At 35.0% G+C, this 20,768-nt stretch overlaps 4 protein-coding genes and 2 long non-coding RNA genes across 6 annotated transcripts; 3 read left to right on the forward strand and 3 right to left on the reverse strand.

Moving 5' to 3' along the window:
• Nucleotides 1–609: 609 nt before the first annotated feature.
• LOC122611280 (threonine synthase, chloroplastic-like) lies at nucleotides 610–2,576 on the forward strand. Its single transcript, XM_043784281.1, has one exon. It carries the CDS (start codon nucleotides 746–748, stop codon nucleotides 2,315–2,317), a length of 1,572 nt encoding a protein of 523 aa, XP_043640216.1. The 5' UTR covers nucleotides 610–745; the 3' UTR covers nucleotides 2,318–2,576.
• Nucleotides 2,577–2,896: 320 nt separating this feature from the next.
• On the reverse strand, nucleotides 2,897–3,856 carry LOC122611282. The gene is made up of 3 exons (XR_006325502.1): nucleotides 3,654–3,856; nucleotides 3,502–3,554; nucleotides 2,897–3,382 (listed from the first exon to the last, which is right to left on the reverse strand). It is a non-coding gene; the product is annotated as an uncharacterized LOC122611282 (long non-coding RNA).
• A 2,595-nt stretch (nucleotides 3,857–6,451) lies between these two features.
• Nucleotides 6,452–7,753, reverse strand: LOC122610647 (filament-like plant protein 3). The gene is made up of 2 exons (XM_043783617.1): nucleotides 7,652–7,753; nucleotides 6,452–7,546 (listed from the first exon to the last, which is right to left on the reverse strand). The coding sequence occupies exons 1-2, from the start codon at nucleotides 7,751–7,753 to the stop codon at nucleotides 6,452–6,454; spliced, it is 1,197 nt and encodes a 398-aa protein (XP_043639552.1).
• A 1,444-nt stretch (nucleotides 7,754–9,197) lies between these two features.
• On the forward strand, nucleotides 9,198–11,172 carry LOC122610648 (pentatricopeptide repeat-containing protein At4g22760). Its single transcript, XM_043783618.1, has one exon. The coding sequence runs from the start codon at nucleotides 9,198–9,200 to the stop codon at nucleotides 10,968–10,970; it is 1,773 nt and encodes a 590-aa protein (XP_043639553.1). The 3' UTR covers nucleotides 10,971–11,172.
• A 475-nt stretch (nucleotides 11,173–11,647) lies between these two features.
• Nucleotides 11,648–14,866, forward strand: LOC122609666 (uncharacterized protein At5g01610-like). The gene is made up of 3 exons (XM_043782620.1): nucleotides 11,648–11,885; nucleotides 13,664–13,718; nucleotides 14,300–14,866. The coding sequence occupies exons 1-3, from the start codon at nucleotides 11,784–11,786 to the stop codon at nucleotides 14,677–14,679; spliced, it is 537 nt and encodes a 178-aa protein (XP_043638555.1). The 5' UTR covers nucleotides 11,648–11,783; the 3' UTR covers nucleotides 14,680–14,866.
• Nucleotides 14,867–15,222: 356 nt separating this feature from the next.
• Nucleotides 15,223–17,481, reverse strand: LOC122609752. Its single transcript, XR_006325387.1, has 3 exons — nucleotides 17,405–17,481; nucleotides 17,093–17,275; nucleotides 15,223–15,515 (listed from the first exon to the last, which is right to left on the reverse strand). It is a non-coding gene; the product is annotated as an uncharacterized LOC122609752 (long non-coding RNA).
• Nucleotides 17,482–20,768: the final 3,287 nt, after the last annotated feature.

Genomic DNA, 20,768 nt, shown 5'->3' on the forward strand with positions numbered 1-20,768 from the left:
GTCTCGTTAGTTAAAATCACAAGTCATAATTTTGAAATTGTGCAGAATAAGGTAGCACTTTGATTTTGCACAATTATAAAATATTTTTAACAGTTTTATTAGGAATTTCAGAAACGCTAAATAATTTTTTTTTTCTTCAACCAGTCAAGTATTCGACATTAGAGAACATCTTAGCATGAAAATGATAAAGCCCTACACATACTATAAATTACGATATATAAATTATGAGTCGTTACAAATGATTCACGAAAAAAACTTAAAAATTTATCATCCAAAGAGTTAAACACAAGACTAAAAATCAAATATATATATATATATATACATATCAGTTAAGTTGTTCATTTAAAGTCAATTTAATTGATATAATAGATCATTTTTAAATAATAAAAACGTGTTGTTTTTATATTTTCCAAACATTAAATCGAGATAAGATATCAAAAATCTAATCATATAATGATGAAAACTTTTTATATTCGACCATTTTCGTTGAAAAAAAAAAGAAAAACATAAATGATGATGGTGGATTTTTCGGTAATATACCGATTTTGTGTTGATAGTTGATATTTTTTTCATTAAAATAGCATTGAATACGAATATCTTGATTGGTATTTCATTATTCAACCATCCAAATTCCGAAGTACTATAGATATACAACAAAACACAGATACACTCACATCCCTTTTTAACTTTTCAGACCCTAAACACAACTCCACCCAACTCGCCGCCTCCCTCTCCGTCTCCTCCAATGGCAGCCACCTCTCTTCTCCGATCTTCCCCATTCATTCTCACTCCCCAAAACCCTAACACCACCACCACCAGAACCCACAAATTCCACACAATCAAAGCCACAATCTCATCATCACCATCCGACAACCAAACCCCACCACCACAATCCATCAAACACCGCCGTCCCGCCGACCAAAACATCCGTGAAGAAGCTCACCGCCGCACCTCACCTCACACCAACACTTTTTCAGCCAAATACGTCCCATTTAACGCTGACCCATCTTGTACTGAATCATATTCTTTAGATGAAATTGTGTACAGGTCAAGATCAGGTGGGTTACTCGATGTACAACATGATATGGATGCTTTGAAAGAATTTGATGGTGCTTATTGGAGGTCTTTATTTGATTCCAGAATTGGTAAGACAACTTGGCCTTATGGGTCAGGTGTTTGGTCTAAAAAAGAATGGGTCTTGCCAGAAATCGACTCAGACGATATCGTTTCGGCATTTGAAGGTAATTCTAATATGTTTTGGGCTGAAAGATTTGGAAAACAGTTTGTGGGTATGAATGATTTGTGGGTTAAACATTGTGGGATTAGTCATACTGGTAGTTTTAAGGATTTAGGTATGACTGTACTTGTTAGTCAGGTTAATAGACTGCGAAAAATGAATAGGCCGGTTGTCGGGGTGGGTTGTGCGTCTACTGGGGATACCTCAGCTGCTTTGTCGGCTTATTGTGCCTCTGCAGGGATACCTAGTATAGTCTTTTTGCCTGCGAATAAGATTTCTATGGCGCAGTTAGTGCAGCCTATTGCGAATGGGGCGTTTGTTTTGAGTCTAGATACGGATTTTGATGGGTGTATGCAGTTAGTTAGGGAGGTGACTGCTGAGTTGCCGATATATTTGGCTAATTCTTTGAATAGTTTGAGGTTGGAGGGGCAAAAGACTGCGGCGATTGAGATACTGCAGCAGTTTGATTGGGAAGTCCCGGATTGGGTGATTGTGCCGGGTGGAAATTTGGGGAACATTTATGCTTTTTATAAAGGGTTCCATATGTGTAAAGAGTTGGGGTTGGTTGATAGGATACCGAGACTAGTTTGTGCTCAAGCAGCGAATGCTAACCCGCTGTATCTGCATTATAAGTCAGGGTGGTCAGATTTTAGTCCAGTGAAGGCGAAGACCACTTTTGCATCTGCGATACAGATTGGTGATCCGGTTTCCATTGACAGGGCTGTTTATGCTCTCAAGAATTCCAATGGGATTGTTGAGGAAGCTACTGAAGAGGAGTTGATGGATGCCATGGCGCAGGCCGATTTGACCGGGATGTTCATTTGTCCGCATACTGGTGTGGCGTTGTCGGCTTTAGCCAAGTTGAGAAATAGCGGTGTGATTCGTCCTACTGATAGGACTGTTGTGGTTAGTACTGCTCACGGGTTGAAGTTCACTCAGTCAAAGATCGATTACCACTCTAAAGATATTCCGGAAATGGCCTGTAAGCTGGCTAATCCTCCAGTGAACGTAAAAGCTGATTTTGGGTCGGTGATGGATGTGCTAAAAAAGTACTTGTTGAGCAATGAGTCCAAGAAGTGAACTCTGTTATATGCTATTTGGATTAAGATATGGTATTGTAGATTCAGTTGGTGGCGGTCTTAGTGATGTCTTCGTTAAAACTGGGAAGAGGCGAAGAGCCGTGTTGTAACGTTTTGTTTCATTTTCGTCAGGTAGCATCCAGTTCATTTAAACTTGAAAGTAAACCTTTTTGATGAGTTTATCATCACAGATTGGCTCATGACGAGTACTTGTTACAGTTTGTTGATGGTCTATTAGAGAAAGTAATAAGCTTTTTTCATAGCTTTTTGCACCGAATAATATGATCTTTTTTATTTTTTACTAATGACCGTGGAAGTATGGTAGGATTATATGCGAAATGCATGCTGTTTTAACATTCTTTCTATGTCATATGTTTTAATCCAACTTTATATCAAATGCCTGTTAGGGCATCCACAACAGTATAGGTTCATAGAAATGTAAACTTCTATAGTGAGACCGAGTATATGATGACATGAAAAGGTTTATATCTATGAATCTTTTCATATATTTCGCTCTGTAGTAAAGAAGACTTACTCTCATAGACTGTATAATATAAGAGATGATCCACAAAATAAAAATAATAGACAATCCAAACAAACTGAGAATAGGTATATCTGATTATCTTGACAATATTAGATAGAGCACTCGAACAAAGATTTAAGGCCATGGACAGGGAACTTAAAGTAGCATCTCATATGATGCAAGAAAAGAAAATCTTGAAAAGGTTGATGACAACTAGGTGATACATAGAAGCAGGAAACCAAATGACACCGAAATATATCAGATTTTACTGTTAGGCTTAGATAGATGAGTCTATGATGACTTGAGAACCGTAAAATGAAAACTCAATTTCAAAGAGGGTATTTCTGGGAATTCTTGACAATCTTAGAGAGAGCAGCTTGGCCAAGATCAAGGCCACAAACATCAGCAAGCTGAACCAAATACAGCAAGACGTCTGAGAGTTCTTCCTAAGTGTTTTTTTTCATTGCTGCTCCAGTTTGGCAAACCTCTCTCAACTTCTCCTTTCCATTGGAATATCTCTGACAATTCTCCAACTTCCCCTACCTGTAATGCACCCATTAATTCATCAACCATCTTATTAAATGACTTTTTTAATGCGTGAAACTTCAAACAATCAGTATCTACACATTTGAAATTTGAATGATACAAGTAGATGTGATAACCTGGTGGATTCTGTGGCAGAGGTTTAGTGGCTTGTGAACATACTGTCGGAAAACTTGTATAGTTGTTGATAATATAAAAGTACAATCACATTGTTATCTCTGATAGGAAAAACCAAAGCTTTGATTATGAGAATTTAGAAGTAGCAACTTACCAAAGCTAAGAGTAGGTTTCTTGGACTATGATATTTTTCCCAGTTTCAAACTTTAGCAAATTGTGCTAGCTTATCTCTAAGTTCTTCCAACGAGACATCCTTGACTTTTTTCTGAAACTGCTGTGGATTCTCCATCTCCAAGATCCTAGACCAATTTGTGTGTTTTAGGTGAATTCTGCACTTCCTTTTATAGCTAACTTGGTATTTGAGAAACAGAGCACGGGCCCGGGAGTGGGGTATGAGGATGTTTATTTCTCTTTTGAAGTTTGAGTGACTAGATGTCACTGACAATCCCCTTTAGATTCACCTAGGTGATGAGCACAACTAAATTACCTATCCACACATGAAGAATTGGAAACACGGGATACACACGACGTTAATGGCCATTACTTTACTCCATCCGTCCCAAAATTATTGTCCACCTTACCATTTTAATTTATACCTAAATAATCGCCCACTACTTGAATTAATAGTCTAGTTTCTTCTTTTACCCCCACTTTGAATGAGTATTACAATCATCAAAGGAGGCCAATATGGGGTTAGCCCACTTAGTAGAGACTCTGCCTTTCGGAATAAAGACCAAGATTTAATATTTGACACGGAGTTAGTTGTAGTTGGGGTAGTAGTTAGATTTGATGTTAAAAAAAATTCAGAGTATTATATGTTGGAAACCAAACTTTCATTTGCGCAAAAAGTAATGCACTTTATTTAAACTATGTGTTATTATTATTATTTTTTTTGTCTATTGACAATTTCGGTCATGTTTGTGAGTGTTATGCTAACCTTTGAATTTTTGGAGAAACCTGTCAAAAATAAAACAAGTCATCTACAAAGGACCCCAGTTTGTACCTTTGTGACGATTTCGATATCTTATCATCAAACTTAATATCTCTAAAGATTGCGTGCACATGTTTTTCATCTTAACTGTATCACCAAGCTAGCTTTTGGTGTGCCAACTGCAAAACACGCATGCTAATATAACAAGTTGTCTGTGTATATATATCAGTATTGCTGTGTAAAATAAGGACACTTTTGTTTTACATAAAGCTATAGATTTCTTTGTATCTATCCCATAGTTGTCAAAAGCGAAGGTGATGTCAAAGCGCAAAGACCTCAAATAGGGCGAAGGCGAGAGGCGCAAAAAAAGCGCACGCCCGGGAAAAAAAAAGCGCACTAAGTAAGTAATTATAAAATATTTATATATAGTGAAAACTAATGGTAAAAGAAAAATCAAATGTCATTTATAAAACCAAATATCATTCAAAAAATACAAACTTTTCAACCAAAAACTTCAAATTATTAGACTATGGTCACTACTCTGTATCTTCTTCCCCCATTTTATATTTTCTATCTCTTCTTTTATCTTCTTAAACAACTATGGTCACTCATTTTGGCCAGAAAAATTAGATCTAGCCACGATTTGGCCGGATATTGAATGATTTAGTCGAATGTTGACCCATTTAACCAATTTGATCGCCGTTGACTACCAGAGTTGACCGTTGTTGATGCCTTTTTCATGGTCGACTTGGGCCTAGGGTTTCAGGCGCTGGAGGTGCGCCTCGCCCGCCTTTTGCGCCTAGGTGCAAGAGGCGCTCGCCTTTGACAACACTAGTCTATCCATATATGTTCCCCAGAACACATGTCCCCATCTGTGCCCCTCCCAATTTTTGCATAATGCATAATTAGACACATTATAGGATGTTATAAATACAAATAAAAAACATATCAGGAACTATTTGAAGACAAATGTAGGGTCTGTTCATATCATTTACCTTAAAATTTTTACAAGACAAATTTGGTGTCCCAATTCTTGTTGCTTGACAAATTTCATGGATGGTGACCAGGATCTGGATTATTATGTTATATTGTGCCGTATCCAAAATATTGCAAATCTGATCTGGACTACTATCAGGAATTATGCCTATAAAAGAATGAGTCACATGGTTTTATTTGGTTGATGATGGGTGATAAGACCATGCATGTTGGTAAAGACTCTGCTTAATCTCTTTATATCACCTCATTAATCTTTATCCCTTCTTAGTGTATGTTAAACCCATTACCACAGTTTCAGATTACTTGGTGCGACAACAAGCCTTTTACACCAAAGTAAGTGTGAGATTGAGGTGGCAATATGGGCGGGTCAAGCGGGTTGGATAACTGGTGAAAACAGGTTGGTTCAAACATTGTAAGGGTATAAACAGGTCATATTTTATGCCACTGGTGGAAACAAGACCGGTCATCTTAACCGAGACACTTTGTCCTATTTTTTTCAGTTTTTCTGTACATATATTGCGTATCAGATAATATTTTTTTCGATAATATTACAATTCTTTGATTAAATGAATTTAGTTATTTAGAAAGTTATATGTGTTAAATACTTACGACTTCTTAACCCTTTGATCCATTTGATGCATTTTCAATAGTTATATTTTATCCTTTTGACCCATGAGACTGTAGATATGCCTAAATTATACTCACTAACACTTCAACAAAGACTCAGCAATGTTTTGTTTTCCTGATGATAAATATGAAACAGTTCGTTCTGTCAAGTTAAATTCGAGAAAGTATCCCAAGAGCATAGTCATTAGTCAACAAAGATAAACAACAGATATCCAAACTGGAACGTGCACACCATTTGCTATATTGTTACATATTACCATCCATGAACAATATATAGAAGATTAAGAACAAAGATATTAAGTTGTCACTTCTCTATGTGAATACATAGACAATTCATTGGTCAACATCCACATAATGATTTAAATTTCACAACTTAGTGTATCTGAGTTGGTTTCCAACTAGATACTCATTTTGAGAAACTTGCCTAATGGCATATATGTTTTAGGATCAACATCATAATCAAAACTGCGACTCGATTTTGACATTGATTCTGCTCGGAGAGCGGCTAATGCTGCCCTCCGCCTTTGCTTCTGTTCTTTCAACCCCTTTATCTGCTCTTCAAGTGCAGCCTTTGCCTGCTCAGCCACTGCTGCCCGTGTTGCTGCCTGTTCTGCTCTTGTCCTAAACTCGCTCACTCTTGCCATAGCATTCTCTAAATCTTTTTTCAAATGTTCCATTTCTTGTTCATTTTCCGACTCCATTGGTCGTTTAACTTTAGCTTCCTCAGCTTTCTCTATCAAAGTTTCATATTCTTCTAATGATATGGTGATCTCGTGTTCAGAATATGAATCTTGGAACTGAATCTCTTCATGTTCAGATTGTAATCTTTGGTTTTCATCTTTAACCTCTTTATTTTCAAGTGCCATTTGTTGAAGAGCAAAATAAGCAGCGGATTTTTCGCCTTTTGCTTTTAATTCAGCAGCCTCTGCAGCTGCAGTTTTTGATCTCCCTTTATGAAGCTCGGCTTTCAACAATGCTATTTCGACTTGTGCTTCCCTTTCTCTATTACCAATCTCTTCCAACTCACTTTTCATTGTTTCTAACTTGGTCAACTCGCTCTCGCCCCTGATTTGGAGTTCCTGCTTCATCTGAGTCACCTCAATCTCTAATAACTCGATATACTTTACCTGAGTTTCCATCACCTCAGCTTGTTTCATGCCTTCAAGTTTAGCATCCGTGGCTTCCATGAGTTGTTTTTTGACTACAATAAGGTCAGCCCGTGTTGACTCTAACTCAGCCAACTCATTAGTCATTTCTTGGATTTTTGATTCAAGTTCTGATACACGAACCTTTGCTTCCTTGCATTCGTTTATGTATATATCCTTTTCAAATTCCGAGGTTTTCAAGAGCATTGAGAGCTCGTTGATCGTTTTTTCAAGCTGATTCTGATTAAGAAGAGCTTGCTTGTGAGAAACATCCATGGCTTCAAGCTGAACCTTGCAGTTGGCTAAGTCTTGGAGTACAACTTCAAGACCTCTCTCTTTTTCTGATTCCTGTTAAACAGTGATCCATAAAATAAGCTATCAACTTGATATTTTAGTTTTCACATTTTGATTGATGAACATGAACATAGAGATGACAAAAATATGGAAACTTACATCGTCGCTAATTGACCGACTTCTGATCTGACTACATTTTTCTCCAAAATGGAAAACAGATGCTCGAACAGACTTGATTGGATCTGTATCAACCTCCCCCATACTTTCTTCAATTCCTTAACAAATTAGTATCACCGACACAAATTCTTCCTGCACTTCTGGAAGTTGTAAATGGAAGTTGATCGATTGGATATGAAACAAATATGAGAAGGAAATGCTGTTAAAACCATTGGACGTATCGTTTTCTAGTAAAAGTTTGGTTTGTTTCCGATAGTAACAAAGACAAGAATGCTGCAGTTTCGTATAATATTAAGAAGTTGCATAGACTTTGATGTATGAATATACGATACAGACAGATAAATGCATACATGTAAGACAGAAAGCTTAAAGCTCATACTGCCGGCTACCGTCGTCATGGTGCCACCTAGCGAAAACTGTCTGCCGGCCAGCGTTCATAACTAAAACATGTTGCATGTATATATCATTATATATATCTCATTGTCTTCTTTTAGGTAGTCATTTTGCTGTATAGTTTTAGTAACACAAGTAAGGGTTGACTTCATGATGTCAACTTTGTAATAACTTTGTTTTTTTTCTTTTCTAGTCAACATTGTGTGGAGTTTGGTTAGGCCATTTGCAATGTTGGGCTACAAATTATATAAAAATTTCATTACAAATTTAGAGCTTCATATTCCATATTTTATACTTATAAGATAAATCATATATTATATAAAATTGATTTTCTCATAACTGATATGAAATATAATTTTAATCTCGTGTATATAAAAAGGAGTTTAATTATTTGGGCTAAACACTTTAAATAGGCTTTTTTTTTCTCCTTTTAATAAGTGCAGATCAAATATCACAATATCATATGTAGTTGTATTAGTATATATATTCACTGAAAATGATAGATAACATATAATTTCGTTGAGCTTTATAAATATAAACGACTATTATAAGTTAAATACGATAAAAGACTTGTTTATATAGTTTGATTTTTAACTAATATTAGGACTTAGTTTTTTTTAAACTATCTTTATCTCTATTTCTATTTTTACTATATTATAAAGCATTTGTTTCTTCCAAATTTTTTCTCAACAATGTATACCTACTAATACATGCATCATGTAAAATACATCTATATACATTACAACTACTCATTTTTCTCTCTTCTTCATAAATCATTTTATTTCTGTAACTTATTCAAAATCTTTTATCTCAAAACCGTGCATCGATAAATTATAAAAATTATATGGATGTTCTTAAAATTTCATGCTCTTTCATTAGAGATGTCATTCGCTATACTTTCGACAAATTTTTAAATCCGATGGTGGAGCCCGGTTAAAGCATTTGGCTATCACACTCTATAACATATCACCCCTATAACATATCACCTCCTATGACCTATCACCCCACCATCTTACCACCGCAACGCGCGGGTCGTTAAATGTTAAACGGATAAAATAATTGAATGGATAAATTAAATTTTTATTTTAAAATATCTTGTATTTATAGTTTATATTTGATAGGGAAATAATAAGAAATGATGTTGGTTTCAAAGATAACAAGGTGGTTGTTATTGAATAATCATCATAAATTTGTAAAAAAAAGCTGCAAACAATTGAAGCAGATTCATGGGGTCATACTGGTACATGGCCTTACTCATCTTGAAGGACTAATAATTCGCAATCTTACATTAATTATGAAAACCTCAAATTTTTCTTCTAACAACACACACTATCTGGAATTAATGATTAATCAATTAAAACAACCCTCAGCTGATATAGTATCTATAATATTCGCAATGCGGTATTTTTGTAAATATAGTAAGTTTCAACAAGCATTTGAGTTATATGTAAAGTTGCAGCAGTATATATCATCACCATTTATAGTTTCATCTGCTTTGAAAGCATGTGGGAGGTTAGGTTATATAAATGGTGGGTTTATGATACATGGTCAAGTTTATAGATACGGGTTTTTTCCGGGGGATGTTTATGTCGAGACTTCCTTGCTCGGGTTTTATGCGAAAGTTGATGATATGGGGAGTGCGCGGAAGGTGTTTGATGAAATGTCTGTGAGAAATGTGGTGACGTGGAATACGATGATTGATGGGTATTTGAGATGTGGGGATTTGGAGATGGCTCAAGGGTTTTTTAGTGGGTTGGTTGATAAGGATGTTGTTTCTTGGAATTCTATGGTTTCTGGGTATGCAAGGAGAGGGGATATGGAGAAAGCGTTACGTTTGTTTCAAGAAATGCCGGAGAGGAATGCGAGTTCTTGGAATGCTATGATTAGTGGTTATGTGGAGTGTGGGAAGCTGGATTTGGCGAGGCGTATTTATGATTCGATGGATGGAAGAAATAGTATATCTTGTATTACGATGATTGGTGGATACGCCAAGTGTGGAGATGTTGAATCTGCGAGGGAGGTATTTGGTGAGATGGGTAATAAGGATTATTTGTTGTATAACGCAATGATTGCGTGTTATGCTAAGAATGGCCGGGCTAAAGAAGCACTATGCTTATTTGTTGAGATGGTTCAACCGAATGTAAACATTCAACCAGACAAAATGACATTAGCTACAGTGATATCCGCATGTTCCCAGCTGGGAGACTTGAGTTTCGGGTCATGGGTTGAAGAATTTTACATGAAACAAATGGGCATTACAATGGATGATCATATATGTACAGCCTTAATTGACTTGTATGCAAAATGTGGTTCCATTGATAAAGCTTTCAAGTTATTTCACAAGCTGAACACGAAAGACGTTGTTGCTTATACAGCTATGATCTTGGGCTGCGGCATCAATGGAAAAGAACAGATTGCTATCAAGTTGTTTAATGAAATGATGGAGTCTAACATCCGCCCAAACTTGGTCACATTTTCAGGACTATTAACAGCGTTAAGTCATGTTGGTATGGTCGACGAAAGTTATCATTGCTTCAACTCCATGAAAAGTTATGGGCTAGTGCCCACACCCGACCACTACAGTCTCATGGTTGAAATTCTGGGACGCGCTGGACGGCTAGTGGAAGCACACAACTTGATAAAGGACATGCCAATGCAGCCTCATGCAGGTGTTTGGGGCGCATTGCTTCTTGCGTGCAGTACTCATAACAATGTCGAGCTGGGTGAAATTGCAGCCCAACATTGCTTTAAATTGGAAGCTGATTCCAGCGGCTATGGTTCACTTCTTGCTAATATATATGCCAGTGTTGGCAGGTGGGAGGATGCCAAGAGACTAAGAAAGTGTATACATGAGAAGGGTTTGGTTAAGGTTCCTGGAAGTAGTTGGATGGATAATTTGCAAGAATAATATACAAGTATTTGGGTCGGGTCGGGTCAAATGTAGGCTGGGCCACCACTTATCTCTTCATTGTTTCAAATCTATGGCCTTATGGGTTTAAAGTTGTAAACTTGTAAACATTTAGTGGTTGATAAGAACAGAAGTAAAGGGTCAATTTTGTTGGTAGGATGTAACTTAGAGAGGTTGTAATTTTGATGTCCATATAAATGAATGTGCTTCTTGCTTATGTCTCACTTCATATAAGATCTTTGTTTTTCATTTTATCCCCCTCTATTTTGAAATTATTTAGCACAACTCAAAAAACTCTAATGTAATCGAAAATAGAAAAGAGTTCTTTCAACATTTTATTATTAACTTCACCAGAATTATATTAAGTTTTGGGCTTGATCAATATATGGTTTGAGATCTTCCCGTTGGATTAGTTTTTCTAACAAGTCGATTTTTCATTGAGTTGATCTTTACACTTACAAACGAACTATAACCAATGTGTTGAATTAGAGCTTTGATCGAGCCATAAGTAAATTTGTAATGTTTTTAGGCTTCTGTATATGGACAAGTTGTGCTGTATTGTAATTTTAAAACTTTTCCAAGGATAAAAAGTGTACACAGTTTAGAAGTCAGTGGACAAATAATAAAAAGTCAGTGAAGTGAGAAAATGAAGCCAGTCAAGCCACAGATAATGGCTGGCTAGCTGGCAATTCCTTTTAGCAGATCAATTCTCATTTAAAAAACCAACACTTCAATGCTCTAAACAACCCAATTCCTTTCACACCCTTCTATTAATTCTTCTTTTTTGAAGTGAAGTGAACAAGGAAAAAATAAATGGAGAAAGCATTGAATAAAGTTGGAAGTATAAAAGCAGGAAGCTTTTGGGTTTCAAAGAAAGCCAAAGAAGAGATCTCCAACATTTCTCAAGATCTTTCCGTATGTATATTCATATTCATTTATATTATTACTGTTAGTGTTTCTTGATTTCAATTTTTATATGGAATTTGGGTAGGAAAATTTGCTATGAAATTGTTGGTATGTGAAATGGGAATGTAGGATCTAGAATCTGTCTTGTTGTTATACACTAATTGGATTTGTATTGTTAGTAGCCTAGTAGTTGAAGACATGCATGATAAAAGTTTAGGGTCGATGGGTGCCGAAAATTTTGTCAAAATTTATTTTTGTAATTGGGTTTGTGTTTTTGTTATTTTGGGGTTTTAGGGTTTAATAATTAGGTGCAATTTGATCTCACTAGTTACTTAATACTCCTTTTTTGTTATGATCATGGATTTGAGATGGGTTTAAAAAAAGGAAACTTCAAAGAAATTAGATTTTTGTGGGTTTAATTTGGATTGGTGATATATAGTAGGATTTGAGGGGTGTTTATATTCAAGTGCTTGTATAGTTAAAAATAAGGAGCACTCGTTTGGCTTTAAAATTAGGGATTATTACCTATGGATGTACTAACTATGCTAAAATGTCTATCTTATGTAAAGATCTCGTAAAATGTCTTTGTAATGTAATGAACTTTCAAATTCTGGTTAGGCATAAGTACCTGGATATGTAATGAACTATGCACGAATGTTTATGTTGTGTAATAAACTATTTGGATGTTTATTGTATGTAATGAACTTTCAAATCCAGGTTATTGAATGTATCCGACCAATCAAAAATTTACAAGTGGCTTATTTGGTTGCCACATTTACCCGGGTACATCCAATAACCGAGATTTGAAAGTTCATTACATACAATAAACATCCAAGTAGTTCATTACACAACATAAACAGTCGTGCATAGTTTATTACATATCCAGGTACTTATCCCTTCTGGTTATTGGATGTACCCGAGTATATGTGTCAACCATATAAGCTGGCACGTGTAAGTTTTTGATTGGTCAGGTACATCCAATAGATCTGAAAGTTCATGACATAGACATTTTACAAGATCTTTACATAACATAGACATTTTAGCATAGTTAGTTACATCCATAGGTAATAATCCCTTAAAAATAAGTACGTTTTTTTTTTTCTGTATGAGCTAAAACACAAACACTTTAAAGTGCTTTTTACCCTTCTGAAAAATGCAATAAGCTATATGCATTTAAAATAAGCTCTCTCAATAGTTAGTATCTAACTGAAAGCATATGTTCTTGTCCCCGGAAGATAAAATAGGCATCTTTTCTTTCTTTTTCTTCTTTTGAGTGAAAAAATTAGTATAACCAATTAAGAGACTCATGGTAAAAGATTCTTAATACCACCATATGTATTTTAGTATATATTCATTTTTGAAGTTGTTGCTGTGTTTGATTGATCCGTGACGGCTATGCTATTTTTTGCTTTTGCAATTGTGAGTTCAGTTTCATCAAATTTGATGTAAGAGGGTAATTTATCAAATTGGAAGGTGATTCAATAGAGGATTTCGGGCTTACATTCTTTATCTTCTTTTGTATCCGAACTGATGTACTTAGTTGATCTTTTCGTATATACATTTAAGGTGAAGTCGTTATGGTTGGTTTCTTTCTGACATTCATAGTCATTTATGGTTGATGAGGGCATGTTTGGAGATGAAATCCAACAAAGATTAGTGCAATATGAATAATTATAATCGTATTCGTATACAAGTTGATTACAGTTACTGATAGTTGATGTTACAGTTATCTGACTATTTGACCCCAAGTTGATGGTGTATTGAATGGTGCTCTTTCATGTTCGCAGACGTTCTCAAACACTGTGGAAAAAAAGGCGAAATGGGTATTTGACAAGCTAAAAGGTACTGTATTACATTGTAATTTCTGAACGTAAATAAGTTGTGTGCGCTCTTTCTCGTAATTACCATCTGTTGAGATAATGTTGTTTGACTGAAAATAAATGTCATCAATGATGACAATATACAGACATATAATTTTAGCCCATTACTAAGTACTTAGAAGTTGGAACTTGGAACTTGGAACCATGGGATCATATTCATTGCTTCTTTTATTGAGGAACTAGTTTGTTTTTTTCTTTTACTTAAATTTGGCCTTTTTAGATTCGGAAAATTAGTTTAACATTTTCAAAGCAATTCTTTTACTCAAAGTTGGCCTCTTTTACTTAAAGTTGGCCTTTTTAGATTCAGATCATATTCCATACTTTTAGATTCGGAAAATTAGTTTTCGAATCAGAAAACAAGTTCAGTTGTTGATAATGCTGTCAATTATCAAGCCCCGTATCCCCTCAGAATTTTCCTAGCTTCCATCATTAACTACCAACCTTAACCGTGATTCTTGCACTCTTGGTATCAAATGATTTAATGTTGTATCTTTGTAAATATATGTGTCATTGTTGTATGCTGATAAAGTATATTTTTCACAGGCAAGCCAATGAAACCTTTACCAGATTTCCTTAGAGAATACAACCTTCCTCCTGGTTTATTCCCACAAAACATAACATGCTATGAGTTTGACGAGACAAAGCTACAGCTTGTGGTTCACTTGCCTGCTCCTTGTGAAGTTTGCTTCAAGGACCAGTCGGTCGTAAGATACGCTACTCGAGTCAAAGGACTAATGTCAAGGGGAAAGTTCACAGTGATTGATGGAATGAAGACAAAAATCGTGGTTTGGGTGAAAGTAACAAGTGTGGTTGTGGAGAATTATAGGTCCGATAAGGTGTGGTTCACGGCTGGCGTCAAGAAATCACGACCTAGAGACGCTTATGAGACACCTCGTGATGCTATTCGAGTTGATGATTTCTGAAGGTCCCCTAAAATTTCAAAAAAAAATTAATGTGATTTTGCATATGTAATGTTAATATTGATGCTTATTCATTGGTAGTTCTATGTTCTTGAATAAATGATACGAACCTTCATTTAATGTTAGCAAGTCTCTTGAGGATTCACAAATGTTCTGAATATGTTTGTAATGTAATTTGAGTAGTTTGGCATTAGAGGTTTTCGGCTTCTTTGTAAAGCTAATGATGGCTTATCATGAAAAATTAATAATGGTAACCCCCAGACCCCAAGCAACACAATAGGGCATGGCTGAAATCAGCAAGAAACAGGGAAACGCAGCTGCACAGAGACACTTTCTAAACCATAAAAGGAAACCAGCACATTAGCCAGATAAAACGCTGCATTGAAACTACAACGCAGCACATTAGCGGATGAAACCCTAAGCTATAATGGCAAAAATCAATCCAAGTTTTGAGCATATCATAAATATCTGGAAAACATGAAGCATAGAAATGACTCAAAACAACAACAAATGTGATTATCTGAACTTGAATAAAATGCAGCTATAATGTACGGAGTACATCATTTTTATGATTAATGCACTGCTATATACAAGGTGGTTACGAAAACAACAAATTAGTAGAACTAAAACTCATTGTCATCTGTGACTTAAAGCGTAACACTATATCCTGTCATCTATGCACTATATATAGTTTATTTTTACATCTATGCACTAAATTGTTCTTTATTATTATCTGTAGGTGTAAAAACTCAATACTTCATCTCACTGGCCATGAGCCTCTTCTCCAAACATCATTCATTCATCGTGTTAAATTGTCCATAAATAATATCAGCAATTTCCTGTCATAATTAAGGAAACACAAAAGACAGTTTAGGATTTATAGTAATGGAATATTGGACATTATTTCAATATTCGGACACCACTGAAATGATTAGCCATCTCTAACAGTGCAACTTGTAAAATTAAAGAAAAAAATTCCAAAAACATCATGGAAACAGGTCCTCCTTGAAAAGGCACAATGAAGAAGAATAGTAATTTTTGCAACAGTACTGATGACAAGAAGATATGCAAAAAGAATGAAAAGCTATTAAACTAATATTGCTACTGCAATTGAACGAAAATGCAAATAGAAACTCCTGGTGAGAAATGCTCCAGTCTTGAAGGCTGAAGGCAATCTCTATTACGAAAATGCAAATACTCTTTGTTAAAATTAACATAAGCTATCTGACTAGACCCGGTCCTTAGTCAGACACCAAGCCTTTGAACCAGCCATCAGTCATGCGGCCCTTCAAAACATGTATTGGGGACTTTAGACAAGGTACCATTGGGTCCCATTAGGCACACCAGCGTGATCATGCTACAAGAATACTGGTCAGGTTGTGAGATCACTTGCCAAGATGTAGTCATACTGTTGCACCCTCACTGATTGACCCAAAGGCTTTAAAATTGAATAACTCTTAGTCACCAGGCCTTGTGGCCAGATAACTTGCAGGATCCAGCGTAAAAAACAAGAAATTAAATATTAATCATGAACCAAGCATGGTGCCCTCTATCTGGTTAAGGCACTGTTAAGCTGTTTGTGTGCAACTATAATTAGATAAGTCGGGCTGTTTTTAAACAAGCAATCACCAAGCTTTTTCAAGAAACCTTAAAGGGTTAACAAAATCGTTATGATTGTACTCAATGTGTAAAACATCACCCAATAATAGAGGTGGCATGCCACTCTAACACTTCCTGGGCCAAAATTCCATGAGCCTAGACAACCTGTTTGTCACACACTTTACCTCGAGTTGACACTAAGATAAGAGTGAACGAACATTGAGGTCCCTGCACTTTGATATGGGTGTGTGGGTCATTAAACATAAACACCAAACCAGGTGACCAACTTAGATATTTCATCAAACACGCGGAGCCTTTTATGTAACTATCTTCAAGGTGACCTAGTGGGTAAGGGGTCCAATCATATAAGCATTTAACTATATAAGATAGTTTATGTTAGCGTGCACCATGGATATAAATATGGTGAGGTGCACCAAAGTGACAAGGTCCATTTCCAAGTGCCAAAGGTGCAAAAACGGTGGGATTTTGCCTTAGTGTGCCTTAAGCTAAGCGTGATTTTTAAAACCAAGCATGAACTCACAAAAGCAAATCCAGTTCCACAAGTTAAGGCATATTTCAACTCTTTGGCAAGAAGGGCTATGAAGGAAAGTAGGCAACCATGATGAAGCTCAAACAGTTAAGCTCATCATGTAAGACTACAACTGAGCAATAAAGTTTGTCAAGTGTCAGGTATATGTACAAGCTGTGGACATTCATTGGCTTTAAGAAGAAAAAAGTCAAACTTATGATCAACTTATAAACAAATGACAATTAGCAGCTTAATAAATGGGTAAAAAGTGGTAAAAACTAAAAATACCTTCCATGCTCCGAATAATAGCCCCCACTGCCATTCGATGCTCCACTTCTACCGGTTTCCCTCTCCCATTTCATAAAATCCTTTGACATCTTAAATAAGTGGCCAACAGGTAACTAATATAACACTTGAACACTCGTTTCAACTTCTCTCCTTCAACATTTGTGCATTTATGTTTGACTCAGCCTACATATATTTCAATTGAAGAAAAGTAAAACACAGTAAGTAAGCAACCAAAAAAAGAAAAACAATGTCATATTGCTAAATGAACCTGCTTCAACCTAGATAAAAGAAACGTCAGTCTTGATTAGTTACCTGTTGGCCCTTTGCATGATTCTTATAAAAGTGCAATTCTATAATCAATTTTTCCAAATCTTGGACACGTAACTCTGCCTTCTCAGACCTGTCATGATCCTCGTATCTAAAGCCCATCAAAGATTATCTATCACTCTCAAACACTACTTCTTTAACAACTCCTTAGACTGATTTTCCAAATTAGCATTTTTCATTGCCAACCTTTTGTTCTGTTCAACCAACTTTTTTAGGGTTTGTGCATTTATGCTCAAATCGGCCTACATACATTTCAATGGAAGAAAGCATCATGAAAACAACAAAAAAACCAAACCACTAGAACATAGAAGTTCCTATTGAATCTTTTTTTTATGTCATGTTGCTAAATTAACCTACTTTCAAAACAAAACTGCTCCAACCTAGAAAAGAGACCCGTTCAGTCTTGATTAATTACCGGTTGTCCCTATGCATGATTCTAGTATAAACGCAATTCTTTCGTCATTTTACTTGATTCCTCATCTCCAAAGCCATTAAAACTTGTCTATCACTCTCATACAACAAACACTCCTTCAACAACTCCTTAGACTAATTTTCCATATTAACAGATTCCATTGATTTTCTTCAACCAACTTGTTTACAGTATGTGCATTCCTACTCCACTCAGATACATTTCAATGGAAGAAAAGTAATACACAATAAAAAAGCATCATAAAAACAGCAAAAAAGCAAACAAGTAGAACATATAATTTCATAGTGACTCTTTTTCTCTGTCATGTTTCTAAATTACCTTATATTAAAGAGACACGTTTGGTCATCATTAATGCCGTATTGTTCCTCTGCATAATTCTTATATAAGTGCCATTCTTTCATCAATTTACTTATTCCCTCTTCCAGATCTCACGTAATACTGCCTCCTCAACCCTGTTATATTCCACATCTCCAAAGCCCAACAAAGATTGTCTATCACTCTTATATAACCAACACTCCATCTCCGACAACGCTTTAGACTGATTTTTGAAATTAACATATTCCATTGCCAAATTCTGATTATCTTCAACAAACTTGTTTACACTTTGTGCACAAGCTATAAAGAAGTTGGTTGACGATAATCAGAAATCGGCAATGCAATATGCGAATTTGGAAAATCAGTCTACGAAGTTGCTAAAGAAGGAGTGTTCGTTAGAAAAAGTGACAGACAAGATTTAATGGCTTTGGAGACGACAAATATAACAGGGCTGAGAAGGCAAAGTTACGTGTCTAATATTTGGAAGAGGAAATAAGTAAATTGATTAAAAAAAAATTGCACTTCTATAAGAATCTTGCAGAGGGAAAACATGTAATTAATCAAGACTCAATGTGTCTCTTTTATGGGTTACAGTAGTATGGTTTGGAATCTAGGCTGATTTAGCGATATGACATAGAAAGAGATTCACTCGAAACTTCTATGTGCTAGTTGTGTGTTTTTCTTTTTTTGTTAGACTTCATAATGCTTATTTATCGTGTTTTATTTTCCTTCCATTGAAATGTATGCAGGCTAAATCAAGCATGAATGCGCAAACTGTAAACAAGTTGGTTGAACATAATCATTCAGATGTTGAGATAATAACAAACAGATAGGTTTAGTGATCGTACCTGTCAACTCAATCGGTTTGACCATTTTTTGTGCTCAATGGGGGCTTAAATCTTGTGACCCTGTAAAAAACAACAAAGAGATAATTAAACAAATCTGATGACATTTGAATGGTGTAGTCAAACAAACAAATTAAGTAATAAGATCAGCAAGACAAAACATATGTAAGAATGTAAGATATGAATGATAGTGTAATGAATTTGAGTATACCAAGGAGATATTATGCATAAATTGCTTCCGTCAATTGTGAATATATAGTGCTAAGAAGATGGGAGATGTAGAATTTTGGTGACATATGATCAATCCAACCTTTATCATTTATATAGGACGATGTATGAGAAGATATGCATGAGCACCTAATTAATTAAAAGATATTTTGTTGATGATAATTATGAACACATTAAATCTTTACCTTAAATATCTTTTGCTAAAATAGAAATTGAAAATACATGAATTTAAAAAACATTATTTTTAAAAACGGAAAAGATTTAGCTAGGATTTAACATAATATTCAAGATCTCTTATGCATATAACCATAAAATTTCCAAAAACAAAAATAGAAAGAATATGTTTGACTTATTTTACGGATTTCATTTAAGTTGAGGGCTGTCATAATTCAAAAGCAAATGATATATTAAAATTTTAGAAAGATTACAAGAATGATGATCATGATTGATTATGGGATCGAGAGTTTGAGACATAATTAAGCAAATAGATTATTTGGCATGGTCCACCTCGATATATGAGAAGCTCAATACAATTTTTTTTTTTTAACAGTTAGTCAGTGAGGAACACCTCACCATATAATAGTGAAGTCCTGTACGTACTTTAGACTACGAGATGTAGACCATAAGCCGTTGCAGGTAATTCTGCCAGTTGAGCTAACTTCATTTACAAAAGCTCAACATACAATTAGGACGATGATTTGTAGAGAATATTTAGGCGGTTTAATTCTAAAAAATGTGTTTTTAGTTTTCATTTATATTTTTATTTAAATTAAAAATAGTTTTTCATCTCTTAAAAAGAAATAAAAATTTTTGAAACATGTTCAGAACTAGAAAATATTATTTTACTTTTTTATATTATAAAACACGTTCTATTATACTTGGTTAATTAGAGGGTGGGGTGACAGGGACAGCAACGGAGACGTAGAGGGAAGTTAATAAAATTTGAAATTTTTAAAATGTAGAAAATGAAAAACAATAAAAAGAATATTTTTCAAACTAACAGTGTTTTTTGTATTTTTCAAGAATATTTTAAAAAAACTATGATTTGATCTCATTTTTTTATTTTACTTGAAAATGAAAAACAAATGTGTTTTCCCCGACTAAACTTTGCTTATAGTTATTCTCTCTTTGATTTTTTTTCGCCGCTCTTGCTTTGTTGACGTACCTATCCTCATTTGTATCGGGATAAACAAATAGGTGGACCTTTGAAGTACAGAGAATGAAATTGATTTGACTTATTTAGATACAAATACCCGGTGTAAGTAAAATGATTTCGAATACAATTTTTTTTTGAAATGGGTCCTTCTTGTAAATGGAGTTGGGACCTGAATATAATTAATAAATTAATACGAATATTATATGTATATTAAGTGAAGATGTTTTTAATAATGATCACGGTGAGAGATATTTTAAGTATATCAAATTATTTTTTAAGAAAAAAAATAAGAAGAAAATGTTTTATATAATAATAGTCATATGCTTGTGCATTCCGGCATTTTAATGGCGGCAGCGGTGATGACGGTGACGGGTG

The sequence above is a fragment of the Erigeron canadensis genome, chromosome 8, assembly GCF_010389155.1.
Source record: "Erigeron canadensis isolate Cc75 chromosome 8, C_canadensis_v1, whole genome shotgun sequence".
NCBI classification, from domain to species: Eukaryota; Viridiplantae; Streptophyta; class Magnoliopsida; order Asterales; family Asteraceae; genus Erigeron; species Erigeron canadensis.